Source organism: Natator depressus, chromosome 8, assembly GCF_965152275.1.
Source record: "Natator depressus isolate rNatDep1 chromosome 8, rNatDep2.hap1, whole genome shotgun sequence".
Taxonomy (NCBI): Eukaryota; Metazoa; Chordata; order Testudines; family Cheloniidae; genus Natator; species Natator depressus.
Genome location: NC_134241.1, coordinates 32,196,056 through 32,210,328, shown reverse-complemented (window position 1 = coordinate 32,210,328; position 14,273 = coordinate 32,196,056). Strand labels below are relative to the sequence as shown.

The window sequence follows — 14,273 nt, the reverse complement described above, 5'->3', positions numbered from 1 at the left end:
TTTTTTATGTTACGTAGAGTGCTTATTAGCATTAAGATTTTTCTTTTTAACTAAGAGAATCTTTAGAAATAATGACTTTTATGCATAATAAAAAGATAAGTACCAAATTTCTATGAACATTTAGAGACTGCCTGGACATGTAGAGATTAATTTTCTAATAAGAAAATTATATGCACATGAATGACAAATATTGGCCAAGAACTGAAATTATGTGTTATTAACCTTTCAACCCAATCTAGATGTACTCTATATCATATGCTGAAAAGTGGAGCCACTGGATCTGGTCTCTTAAAAATATAATGTTTCTTCCAAAGTCCTTTAAAATCATTATTTAAAGCAAGCAAGCAAGCAAGCAAACAAACAAACAAACCAACCAGTGTGAAAAGGCCAAAGTTTGCAATGCCAGGAAGTACTTATAAACCACTTCATAGATTTAGAAATAAAAAGTACTTCAGCATTATTATTTTAAAAAAACCTATTGGTGAAGTTTTTAATAGGAAAAAAAATACATATCTTTAAAAGCCAAAATGACCAGTGAAATTGGGTTGTACATCATTTTCCAGCAAAAAGGAAAAACAGCCTCGACAGGTGTAATTTATCATTTTTCTGATTTAATACCAAAGAAATATATTAAAATAATAAAAAGAATCCTGAAATCCTCAAAATTTGTAGTGATAAATAGCCCTCCCTGTCTTTATTGCATTATGCCTACTAACAGAAATATTGCATGGTGGATTTTGCCAGACAAGGACGATTATTTTCCAATAAAAAGTTGCATATTAAATTCCAGCACAAAAGTGGGTGTCTAATACTTTTGAAATCTTTTATGGTTTGCCAAGGAACACAATTCTAAACTTAACTAATACACACACATCACAGTGAAGTGAACCAGCATTAAAGCTATCTGTCCTACCCCGCCCATCTAAACCAGAGAAGCTACTGTTCTTAGAATGTTTGCTTAAATATATTTTGATGTTTATGGCTTTAGTTCATCTTCCTTCTTATTGATTTTAAAATGCGTTTTATTTTGAAGTCTCATTTACATAGCAGTATATTTGAAAAGGTATCACTACTTCTGGATACTTTCATATCACACAGCTTTAAAGCTCTGCTTTTATCAGGGATCTTAGCAACACGTAATAAATTACCTCAAGGAAAACTGTCTCCTTACAAATCTGCTCTTCAGGACACTTAAGTATATACCCCTGTTTAACTCCCAGCTCATTGTAATATTGTATCCAAATCACATACTGCAAACTCATCTACTTTACTCAAAGTACTATCTGAAAACTGTTAAACCATCAACATATTCCTTGGTCACCTTGCAGCCTTAAAACAAGCATTTGTTGTGTTAAGAATTGCAGATTGTTCTCCATTTTTTAGGGCTGGGATGGTGAGGGAGGTCTCAAATACACTCCTGCACATCAAATGCTATGTGCCTGACCCCAGTTCCTATGGTGGTGGTGGTGAGGAAGCAGAGCTGCCTTCTAAATTCTTAGTCATGTAATAACAAACATATAACCGTCTCATTGCTGTTAACAGTAATATAATGGTGACTATTTCAGCTTACATACATAAACGAGCAACAAATCAAGTACGTATTTTGAATTAGGTGCAATATTTTAAACTTCTTGGTTAACTTACTGTATTGAATACAACCAGACACAGTAGTGGGAAAGCTAACCCATTAACTCTTGTACATTCCTATTCATGCAATGCAATAATCAATCCCCTTTTTGTTTTTGTTAAATACCTTAGTGATGTTTAGATTTCACCTGTGCCCCATTATATCTAGTGGTGTTAACAGTGGATATACATATATTTAACGTCTCCCATGTTGGCTGATTAATGATACTTGTAGTAAGTGTGAGAAAACATACACTGCATAATTTTAGCTAAATGAAATGCACTTATTCAATCTGCAGAACAATAAGCAGCATTTAATACAATGAAATATATTAACATTCTGCTGTGATGACTAGAATTCTAAGGAGAAAATAAAATGATTCAAGGCTGCACTTTCCAGCCTCCTTTCCTTTCTGACTATCTATAACATTAATCTCTTCACCTGAAACTGAAAGAAAAGCAGTTTTTATTTTTAAAATATCGAAGGACTTCCCTTACTGAACATTTTTATCAGTTCTGAACATTTTTGTTTTCTATTGCCTGTATCCACTTCAACATCTTGATATGTCAAAAATTACTACATGCTAATTTTCTTTGAAAATTGGTCTTCTTGTCTGACTTGTCGGAATTTCAAAAAGTAAACATATCACACCCTCTTTTATGATGTATGACTTAAGTAGCAGTCTCAAAAAGTTTGTGTCAAAGCAAACTCTAACCCGGGACTCAGCTGAACTGTTAACAAAAATTCAAGATCATGGTGTTGCAAATACAAACAATGAAGGCCCTGGTTCTACAAGGTATTTAAGCCCATGCCTGACTTTATGGATGTAAGTAGTCACATGGATTCTGTTGGGATTACTCACGTACTTAAAGTCAGGCATGGGTTTAAGTACCTTAGTTGAATCAGAGCCAAAATGGGTCCAGCCTTGCTCTCTTTAGAGTCAATGACATTCTTGTCCTCTGGAGGATGTCATGAATAAGACTAATGATGTTAATGAACTAGTCACATGGATAATCTTGTGTTGACAATCAGAATAGGGAAACACAAAATAACTTAAAATGTGCTATGCATATAAAAAGGCCAAACCAGACTCATATTTTAATATTAATATTCTCACTGGTGTTAAAACAATTTCCTATAAAATGGAAAATGGCTTGAAAATATTAATTTTTACTAAATTATTTTCATTGTATAGGACCCCCAATGTACAATAAAAAGGATATCCAACAGAAAGATCATTTAGAAACTGAAGAGTTCTTGAAATCACAGGCTCGCATCTTCCCCAGCATTTAAGGTTTGTAACACTAGAATAATAATAATAAAAAAGGAGAGAGAGTTTATAATAAATAATGTTTCCCTCTTTGTGAGAAGGGAGTGAGTAAGTACACACACAAACACAAAATGCAAGGGTACTATTGTACAAATACATTCTTCTGGTAGATACTGTTCTTTTTATGTTCACGAGATTGGAACCATTACAAAAAATAAGTTAATTCAATACTTTTTATTCTTGAACCAGTAATTTCAACATTTTATGACCCTACAATGAATTTAGCGTTAAATAACCTATTTTAACCACTTCCCTATCAGTTGCTCTGCCACCATTTTTCATGGTAAAATATATCATCCCAAACACAACCTTCTCCTTATCCATCTTATATATTTATATGGCCCCTGATAATGTAGTATCTGAGCACTTCATAACTGTGGTAGGGAAATGCCATTATCCCCATTTTCCATATGGGGAACTGAGGCAAAGAGAGTCTAAGCAACATGCCAAAGGTCAGCAAGGAAATTTGTAGTAGAAAAGGGAATTGAACCTGGGCCTCCTAAAGCTAGCACCTTAAACTTGGTCCAGCCATCTCTCCTAAGCAGTATTGTTAAAAAATCCAAAACACCCTAATGAGAGTATATATTGGTATAGATCTAACATTGGATTTGAAAACAATACAACACAAAAGGGTTTAGATGTTCTCTTTCAGTACCTGAAAACAAGCCCAATATCAAAGTATTAACCAATACCTCTTAGGCCAAATTATGGCTGTCCTTGGGTGGATGCCCTTAGTAGAGATACTTCGTAAAGCCCTTAGCTCCCCATTGTCCCAGCACACCAGGTCATGTACCTCCAGATGCTATCACTTAAGATGGCTCCTCAGTTCTGGCTTGTAAGAAACATAAATTTACCTCTTAATATTTGTAAACCTCTTGGAAAGAACAAAGTGCTGAGAAAGAGTGTGCTGTCTAAGAAAATATACAGTAGATACTCTAATGCTGGATTAATTTACAGAAATTAAAAGAAAACATCAGAGCCCTTCTGAAATGTATCTGTTCCAAATTCAATGACATCTCAGTACCCATTGTATACCCTTATTGTTTGCAATGCAAGGTGCATAAGTAGGTGGTGTTACTTAAATTTTGGGGATGGGGAACCTGAAGTAGAGAAGTTAAGTGCCTTAAATCAGCACAGGTTTGCTCCACTTTGTCTTTTGGGTGTACACACACACACACACACACACACACTACTATGCAGGATAAAAGTGAAGTATTTTCTCATAGGGGTGTGTGTGTGTGTGGTTTTTTGTGCATGCATGTAGTTTTGGACAAGCGCCAAACAATTATTTGCCCATAATTATTTGCTAACACTGCAAAAAACAAAGCTTCTCATCTTAAATGCACAAAATAAGCATTAACTCATTTAATAAAAACCACTATGAACAAAAACAATGGCTCATATTGCCTTAAAGAAACAGTCCATCCTAGCAAGTCCTAGCAAGTCCATAATTTACAGTTTATCCCTATTGTAGGGAGTTCTCAAAATGTTTCTGCTATACTAAACCCTAACAGATATATACTGTAGAAAGCAATAAAAATCAATTTGGATTATCCATATCTGATATCAAAACCAAAATCATAAAAGGCAATTCTCAAAAAAAAAAAAAAAAAAAAAAAAGCAGAAATCTATTTTAAACTTCAGCATCCAAAGCTTGAATGTTTAAAGAGAGAAGAATCAAAACAGACCATTTAAAAAAAGCTGTCTCACTCGCGTTTGACTTTTCCTTTTCTTCTTATGTTTCTTCCCACTTTGGCCTATTCTTTTTGCTCAGTATGCTGCTGCATTTGGATGACGAAAAGTACGAATGATGCATGTAAAAGGTTGGCGACATATTGGTCAGTGCATAGTCCCGACAATTTCCATTTCTGTTTTTGGTCCATCGACACCACGCAACAGGAACGATGGACAATATTAATATGTAATATATTAAATTACATTTATGCCATAACAGCTCATAGGAAAAATCTGTAAAATCTGAACAGAAATATAACTAAGTGTACAGAACACCAAACCAATTTTATGATTTTCCAATATTTGAGGGAGAGAAGCCAAAGAACAACATAGGAGAGAAATTCAAGCTCTTCAAGAAGTCAAGCATTTGAGTCCAAGTGCTGGTGTCCTTTCTCTGTCTCTTAAGTGACTAATTGATAAAGATACTAAGTCAAAGAGCGTTAAAGCAACTGAGCAGGAAACTTCAAATGCATGATGGAAACAATTACATTTAACAGGATTGCCAATCAGAGTCGACAGAAACTAACATAACAGACTAACAGAGATCACATTTTTAAAAGCAAATATACATGAAGTGGCAACAAAGAAATAACATTTTGTGGTTGGATCATCATATCAAAGATTATGCTTTTCTTAATATAGTACCTTTGAAACTATTTGCCTTATTATTATTTTTAGGCTCCGTATTTAAAAAAACTTGAATAATCGCCGCCCCCCTTCTCCTTCTCTTACCTTGAATCCTAAGCAAAAATAAGTTACCATATATTTCATAAACATAGGTAAACATACAAACATCTTAATTAAAACTATTCTGACAAGTGAACACTTATTGTCAAAGTTTGTATAATTAGGGGTATCTATTAATGAAGAGGGGTAACGATGGTTGTAAAAGTATCTTTCCACTCAACCTTTCTGAACTATTCAACAATTTTCTACTGCCTTTCCTTCCCTTGATGATGCTCACCACGTCTTCTTAATATGTGAACCCAGAACTTTAAACCCACCCTGCTATTAGAGCTGTCCATGGTGCTGACTGCATGATGACTGCAGAAAAAAGAACTGTAGTAAACTTGGTGGCAGTATTGGAATGAATAAGATACCTCTGGAGGTTACTACTTTATTGGGAATGGGATGGGAACTCTAGAGAAAGGAGCATATGGGACAATTATGAAGAATCAGGAAAAGAATGAGGATGGGAAAAACCAAAGTGTACAGTGAATGTTAGAAAGGGGAGACTGAAGAACTGAGGCATAGGTGTGAGCAGGAAGAGGGTTGCAAGTCTACTTGGGTCACAGGATGGTGGTTGCCTCCTCAAGTTATCATTGCATACATCCCTGTTATAAAACTACAAGCCTTGTATTATTGTTTGCTACCTTAAATGAAGAGGAGGAGGGTGGAAACCTGTATAAGTATTACAAAAATGGAGATGATGTGCAAATAAAATTATGATCTTGAAAGGCTATACATGCATGTTGTGACATTTATTTTTATGTGGATATGAATGATAAACAAACATTCAAAACGTTGAAGAAGGTTAACTATGGATGACATGAACCAAATTTCAAAATAGCTGAACAACTCAAGTCACATAGTATAGGGATATTCTTAGTGACCAATTAAGTTTATTTTGGACACTTTTACACAATATGATTTTTAAAATTCAAAGAGACAAAACCACCATTTAATATTTTAGGCTGAAAATTTCAAATATTGGATGCCCAATTCCCATTCAAATCACCTAAAAGGCTTTGGAAATCTCAGCCACAGTGTGCTATTTGTGTTTCAGTTAACAAGGAGGAAATGGGCAATATGCTAGCAACAGGGCTCTATATACGCATGCTTTAATTATTTCTTGCAGCTTATCATCTTTTAAAGTTCAGAACTCCCTGTGGCACATGGACAAGGAGTGAATATATACTCTTCATTAGAGCTGGGTAAATGCAAATAGTTAAAAAAACACAAAATACCTTCACAAATAAAATCTTTGAGTTGTAGTTTGCTATGATTCATGGGGTCATATTGGCTATTCACAAGCATCCAGGAAATTGCTGGGTATTTGGGAACATGTTCACAAATCCTGAATTTTCCATGAATGTTTGGTGCTTAGATAGTATGAAGACAAGCACCCTAGGAAAAATATATATGTGTACATGTACCCTGGATAGATAATTATTGGATTCATCCATACATTCATAGGAGATGTTTGTGATTAGTTATTCACTCATCTCATTTCAGTTATCCTACCAGGGAGCAGAAACAATACTATGCGACTCTGGTAACCAATCATGTAAAACAAATACCAGATAATATGAATGAACATTTTGTGAACCCAAAGACTACTAATTAATTACCACAACTATGTCACAAGTTTAAACATCATAATATTTGCAGAGATCAGGATGGGTTCACAAACAATATGCTAAACAAATTAATGTTTGAAATGAAGAATTTGACAAACTTTAATCCTTTTTTCATGAACCAGTTACCAATCACAACTGAATATGCCCAAGTCTGACTAAATAAAAGCTGAGAGTAGTTGAGTTTACATAGTTGTGTCACAAGAGTACATAAATCTATGAATTTAGCTGTGATGTAAGATGCATAAAGCTGGAAGAACTTATTTTGAGACTAGGGCCCAGATTTTTAAAGTTAATTAGGTGTTGCTGCACTCAGCAGTGCAATGACTAATAGATTTAGGAGCCTAAGTCTCTACAAACCTAAATCTCATTGGGATTTTGGCTCCTAAGTGTCTAAATCTCTCTTGAAAATGAGACTTAGGCAATGCAATGCTGAGCACAGCACTGCCCAAATACATTTAAAAATCTGGGTCTTAGTGTTTTTCAAATGAAGATCAACTTTCTTGAGCACTGGTGAAGCTAAGCAAGGACAGTGGAAATGAAAAGGGCTTCCTTGTGAAATCCAAGATTCTTGATGGAACACCTATACAATTATGGCTGATAATAGATACTTTCACTGCATGATTGGCCATATGGGTGTATAAAAACCTGTCCCTTAGAAAGTGATGTCCAGAAGTTCAAAAGAAGGTTGGTAATTACTTCCAATGGAAGGATAATGGAAGATCTACATTTGGCCATATGAATTGATAGAATTAACTGAAATGATTATCAGAATTTAGACGTCCTCATTGTGGTGACCAACCTCAGAAAATACCTCAATTCTTTGAGGAATGGCTACTCAAGACAACCTCTAACACATGAATTGAATATGGCTAAGATCACTTGGCAAACAAAAGCTAGCTCATATCACCAGTGCAACTGGCAGGTATCAGATGCATGTAAAACAGCTTGTTCTCCATAAACGTGACTAAAGAATTCATCAATTGATATTGCTGACCAATTCTGCATCATGAAGTTCATGCTACAGCAATCAAAAGGAGACATTTAAGACTACATGAATGAAGATGACCCAATGCTGATATTAAGAGCAGATGCAGCTAAGATAGTTTAGTAGAATGTGTGTTAAAAACCAAGATAAGAGAAATGTGGTTCACTTCAGTCACAACTAAGGTCACATCAGATTTGAAGGAACATTGCACATGGCAACCAGATACTAAGTTTGTCATAAGAACCAGCAAGCTACTACAAGAGGAGGTACAAGTCCCCTAATTAGTGGAATACAAAAATTCATTAATGTCATGAAGGATCACCACTTGTTTGACCATTGCATATCAAACCATTATATTCGTGTTCCCTATGTTCCTCCCACAGCATTTAAGTACAGAATATTTTTGTCACACATTTTAAGTACCTTGACAACAACTTTCAAGACTCTAGTACTGCAGACAAACTGCTACTATTTCATGATTAGATGCAAAAGTAGTTAACACGATCACAAGGATATTCAATAGTTCTAATGTTAGATTGCAACGGTGAAGTATTACTTCAACATTACAAATGTATTTCTCTCACTTTCTGATATGAAAGACAGTGTTTGCCATTAAAGAGGAAGCATTACCCCTCTGAATAGCAAATAAGGGTGCTATGTCAGATAACACCGTGCATTAACAAAACAGCAACTGTCATGCCTTACATACCATCATGCAAATGCACAGAAACACTGGCATTTTAATGTCAATCACAGTGGTATTTATGAAGAACACAGTACTAAAAAAATATTTATCATGAGTGTTAACATTTTCCTTACATAGAAAAAAAGGTGAGATCAATGGGTCTAGCCTGTGCAGAGAGTTAATGGCTTTCTAATCTACAGATTTGGGTTAAGACAGGGGTGGGGAAACTTTTTTCTACCAAGGGCCATTGACCGACAGAAAAAATCAATCCCGGGCCACGCACAGCCCTGCCGGGGGCAGAGTGGGGTGGGGTGGGGGGGAGAGCTGGCACTCGCGGTTCCAGCCCCATGGGGCTGGGGTGGAGGCTCGGGGCTTCCTCTAAGGTTAACAACTTTCTAATTGCACAAAACTGAATACCCCTTCTCCAAGGCCCCACCCCCTACTTACTCCAGCCCCCCTCCCTCAGTCGCTTGCTCTCCCCCACCCTCACTCACTTTCACTGGGCTGGAGCAGGGGGTTGGAGTGTGAGTGGGGGTGAGGGCTCCAGCTGGGGTGGCAGGCTCCAGGGTGCAGCCAGAAATGAGGGGTTAAGGGTGCAGTAGGGAGCTCCGGGCTGGGGCAGGGGATTGGGGTGTGGGAGGGGGTGAGGGCTCTGGGGTGAGGCTGGGGATGAGGGGTATGGTGTACAGGACGGGGTTCCGGGCTGGGTCCAAGGGGTTTGGAGTGCAGGAACGGGCTCCGGGTTGTGGAAGGGGGGTGGGGTGAGGGCTCCGGGAGGGAGTTTGGGTGCGGGAGGGGGCTCAGGGCTGGGGCTCGGGTTGCAGGTGGGGATGCAGGGTGTGGGAGGGAGATAGGGTGCTGGAGGGGGTTCTGACCTGGGGCAGGAGGTTCGGGGTACGGGCTCTGGCTGGGTGGCGCTTACTTCAGATGGCCCCCAGTTGGCGGTGCAGCTGGGCTAAGGCAGGCTCCCTGCCTCCATGCTACTCCCAGAAGTGGCTGACATGTTCGCCTCCTAGGTGCAGGGATGGTCAGGCAGCTCTGTGCAGTGCACGCCGCCCACGCCCACAGGCATCGCCCCTGCAGTTCCCATTGGCTGTGGTTCCTGGCCAATGGGAGCTGCGGAGCCAGCGCTGGGGCAGCACACAGAGCTTCCCTGACTGCCCCTGCGCCTAAGCTGCAGGGACATGTCGGCTACCTACAGGAGCTGCATGGAGCTAACTGGATATTTAATGGCCTGGCAACCCTAGCTTCCCCCAGCAGTGGGGCGAGCCAGAGCTCACGGCTCCAATCCCGTGGAGGGGAGCCAAGGCTCAGGGTTTCCAGCCCATGGCGTGGAGACTTTCCACAGGCTGGATGAAATAAAGATGTGTTTCGGATCAGGCCCGTGGGCCATAGGTTCCCCACCCCTGGGTTAAGATATTGACTTGGCTCACAAGGGAAAGTGACTGGTAATCTCAGTGTAGTCATGTGTCCATAGTATAAAACATGCAGACTATCTGGCACAGATGTCAGAATCTGCTCAGATTAGGCCTAGGAATAAAGCAACAGAAATATTGCCAGTCAGGACTGACCCATAATGTTTTATTTGCTGTGTCAGTATACTATGGACTCTAGTTCAGATTTACACAAAGCACACTACTGTTGATAAGTAGACAGTTTATTTTAATGGCTAGGGACATAAAAAGGTGTACAGAAAATAGATTTGTCATTTGATAATAGTATTTACTGCTTATTCTCCACTTTAAGAAATAAATACTCCTTTTGTGATACCAAAATTATCTCCAGTGCAATCAATGAAAAATTCATAAACAAAGATACTATTTTCATACAAATGTAATAAACCATGAAGGAGGAGAAATGAGAAAAATACAGAACATGTCATCAAAAACTAGGATTGTTTTTTAAACTTTTTCAGAAGTGTTCCAGATGGCATTAAAATGCTAAGCATATACATAGGATTTCATTACTGCTTAGTTTACACTGGTTATGCAAAGACATACATGACAAAATTAAATGCATGTAGAATTTATCCTCTTACCTGTTAATTGATCTTCTGTGACATGGTCATAGGGCACAAGACACAAAGTTTTCCTCTCATTGGTAGCAACAGAAGGAAAGACAGCCAATCAAACTGAAGCATCTATACTTGATACAATGGACCCTCCTCTGATTCCTAGTTTTACTCCATTTTGAGCTCAAAGAATGAAGGTTAGACTGCCTAATTCCCTAGCCAGTGCTTCTTCCAGAAATTGCAGGACAAGTGTCCATTAAGGGTAGTATCTGTGCTGATTGACCAAGTCACAGGAAACACGTTCACAGGTAAGGGGAAAACTAATTTGTTTTCCTGTGGCTTGTTCTGTTCAAAACAGATCAGAGTTCTTAATACAGTATCCTAAAATATACTAGGTGGGTAGGAATACAGCATTCAGAAGCTAAAAGGTGCTCCAATGCGGCAGAGGAAGGGGAATGAATGATGAAATACCCAGAGTGACCTCTTTCACTTGTTTTCCTAAGAAAAGGTCTTCTCTGGGGAGGGCCATTCTAAGCACACTTCAGCCAAACACTGCTGCATTAGCTGATGCCTGTAGTACTTAGAGAAGGTGTGCAGAAATTTGCCCAGGAATATGCACTAGCAGGTAGAATGTATTTTTACCATGGCAGGACAGAACAAAACCTCAGCTCTGTTCACCTCCTGGAAACAATTTTTATTTATTTATTCTTGGATCCCGCATAAGAATGCTAGGTACTATATAGATAAGTGAACTCAACATGATCCCTGCCCCAATCACATTACAAATAATCAAGTCAAGGTAGAAACAGTTTATAAATAGGGTTGGAAGGATTAAATTTTTATTGGTAAATACCAATAAACGTAGTTTTCACTTATACACACAAACTGACAAAAATATTTCCATAAATAATAGAAATTTACAGATGGGCAAAGTAAGAAAAATGCAGCTTGAGAACTTATTAGAGTTTGATTTAAGGATATTTACTTTGTATATTTTGACATGTGATGTTGACAATTTGTGTTAACAGTTATAAAGCTTTAACTTTTTGAATCTCAACATCTACTGTCATTAAATAATTATTGTCTTGACTCCACCATTGTCTGACCTACACAAAATTTCCCCAAATTGTGAAAATTTAAATTGATAAAAATAAAAAATTACTGCTTAAATTATTTCATGCAATTGTGAAAATTTAAATCAACAAACATTTTAAAAAATGCTTAAACAAACATTGATATTATCCATCAAAATGATAAAAAAACCACCCTGAATTCTGCCAAGCCTATTTACAGAGAAGGGGAAAGGAGAAAAAGATACAATACGTGGACATGTTTCTGGGTTTTTTTTTTTATTAGGGGAACTATTATGATTTGCCCTCAAGACACACAGGATAGTTAGCAGATGAAAGGCCCTACTTCCCACAACACTCCTCTCTGCTGGCTCATCAGATTTGATACTCTCCCACTCCCTGCACATGTGGGCAGAGAGTGGGTTTGGAAAACACAAAAATCCTGAGATTTTTGGACCTCGGTCAGCTGACTGACAGCTGATCTGGACACAAAAGAAAAATAATATGTAGTATAGAATTGTGCAGGCCCCAGAACAAGTATTTTTCTGTTCATTCCCATTCCATTGACCTAGCTCATAGGGTTTCTTTAGAGAAATGTTAGATTTGATGGGTCGGACAGTTTTCTTAAAGCAAGCTAAAACAGCAGACTTTATTTTGGTGAAATGAAGCCATTTAGGTCTTGTCTTCACTAGGAAACTAGGTCACGGTAGAAAACGACCTGAAGAAGTCATGTTAACTTACAGAATGTTAAACACGTTTGTAGTCACTGTAGAAAAGAACAAGTTAGAACATAAGAATGGCCATACTGGTCAGACCAAAGGTCCATCTAGCTCAGTATCCTGTCTTCCAACAGTGGCCAATGCCAGGTGCCCCAGAGGGAATGAGCAGAACAGGTAATTATGAAGAGATACATCCCCTGTCGCCCATTCCCAGCTTCTGGCAAACAGAGGCTAGGGATGCCATCCTTGCCCATCCTGGCTAATAGCTGTTGATGGACCTATCCTTCATTAATTTATCTAATTCTTTTTTTAACCTTGTTATAGTCTTGGCCTTCACAACATCTTCTGGCAAAGAGTTCCACTGGTTGACTGTGTGTTGTGTGAAAAAATACTTCCTTTTGTTTGTTTTAACCAGATGTCTATTAATTTCATTTGGTGACCCCCCAGCTCTCGCATTATGAGAAGGAGTAAACAACACTTCCTTATTTATTTTCTCCACACCCGTCATGATTTTATAGACCTCTATCATATCCCCCCATTAGTGGTCTCTTTTTCAAACTGAAAAGTCCCAGTCTTATTAATCTCTCCTTATATGGCAGCTGTTCCATACCCCTAATCATTTTTGTTGCCCTTTTCTGAACCTTTTCCAATTCTAATATATCTTTTTTGAGATGGGGTGACCACATCTGCACACAGTATTCAAGATGTGGGTGTACCATGGATTTTTATAGAGGCAATATGATATTTTCTGATTTATTATCTATCCCTTTCTTAATGATTCCCAACATTCTGTTCGCTTTTCTGACTGCCGCTGCACAGTGAGTGGATGTGTTCAGAGAACTATCTACAATGACTCCAAGATCTCTTTCTTAAGTGATATTAGCCAATTTAGACCCCATCATTTTATAGTTGGGATTATGTTTTCCAATATGCATTACTTTGCATTTATCAACACTGAATTTCATCTGCCATTTTGTTACTCAGTCACCCAGTTTTTTGAGATCCTTTTGTAGTTCTTTGCAGTCTGCCTGGGACTTAACTATTTCGAGCAATTTTGTATCATCTGCAAATTTTGCCACCTCACTGTTTATCCCATTTTCCAGATCATTTCTGAATATATTGAATAGGACTGGGCCCAGTACAGACCCCTGGGGGACACCACTATTTACCTCTCTCCGTTCTGAAAACTGACCATTTATTCCTACCCTTCGTTTCCTATCTTTTAACCAGTTACCAATCCATGAGAGGACCTTCCCTCTTATCCCATGACAGCTTACTTTGCTTAAGAGCCTTTGCTGAGGGACCCTGTCAAAGGCTTTTTGAAAATCTAAGTACACTATATCCACTGGATCCCCCTTGTCCACATGCTTGTTGACTCCTTCAAAGAATTCTAGTAGATTGGTGAAGAACGATTTCCCTTTACAAAAAACATCTTGACTCTTCCCCAACAAATTATGTTCATCTATGTGTCTGACAATTTTGTTCTTTACTATAGTTTCAGCCAATTTGCCCGGTACTGAAGTCAGGTTTACTGGCCTTTAATTGCCGGGATCACCTCTGGAGTCCTTTTTAAAAATTGTCACATTAGCTATCCTCCAGTCATTTGGTACAGAAGCTGATTTAAATGATAGGTTACAGACTACAGTGAGTAGTTCTGCAATTTCACATTTGAGTTCCTACAGAACTCTTGGGTGAATATCATCTGGTCCTGTTGACTTATTACTGTTATATTTAGTATTGTATCAACTGGTT

At 38.1% G+C, this 14,273-nt stretch overlaps 1 protein-coding gene across 1 annotated transcript in view; it reads right to left on the bottom strand.

The window, feature by feature from the left end:
• RANBP17 (RAN binding protein 17) overlaps positions 1-14,273 on the bottom strand; it is a 257,021-nt gene that overhangs the window by 98,968 nt on the left and 143,780 nt on the right. Inside the window, exon 16 of the mRNA XM_074960698.1 lies at positions 2,851-2,931. Within this exon, the coding sequence (XP_074816799.1) occupies positions 2,851-2,931 (81 nt within the window). The remainder of the gene's footprint in view (positions 1-2,850; positions 2,932-14,273) is intronic.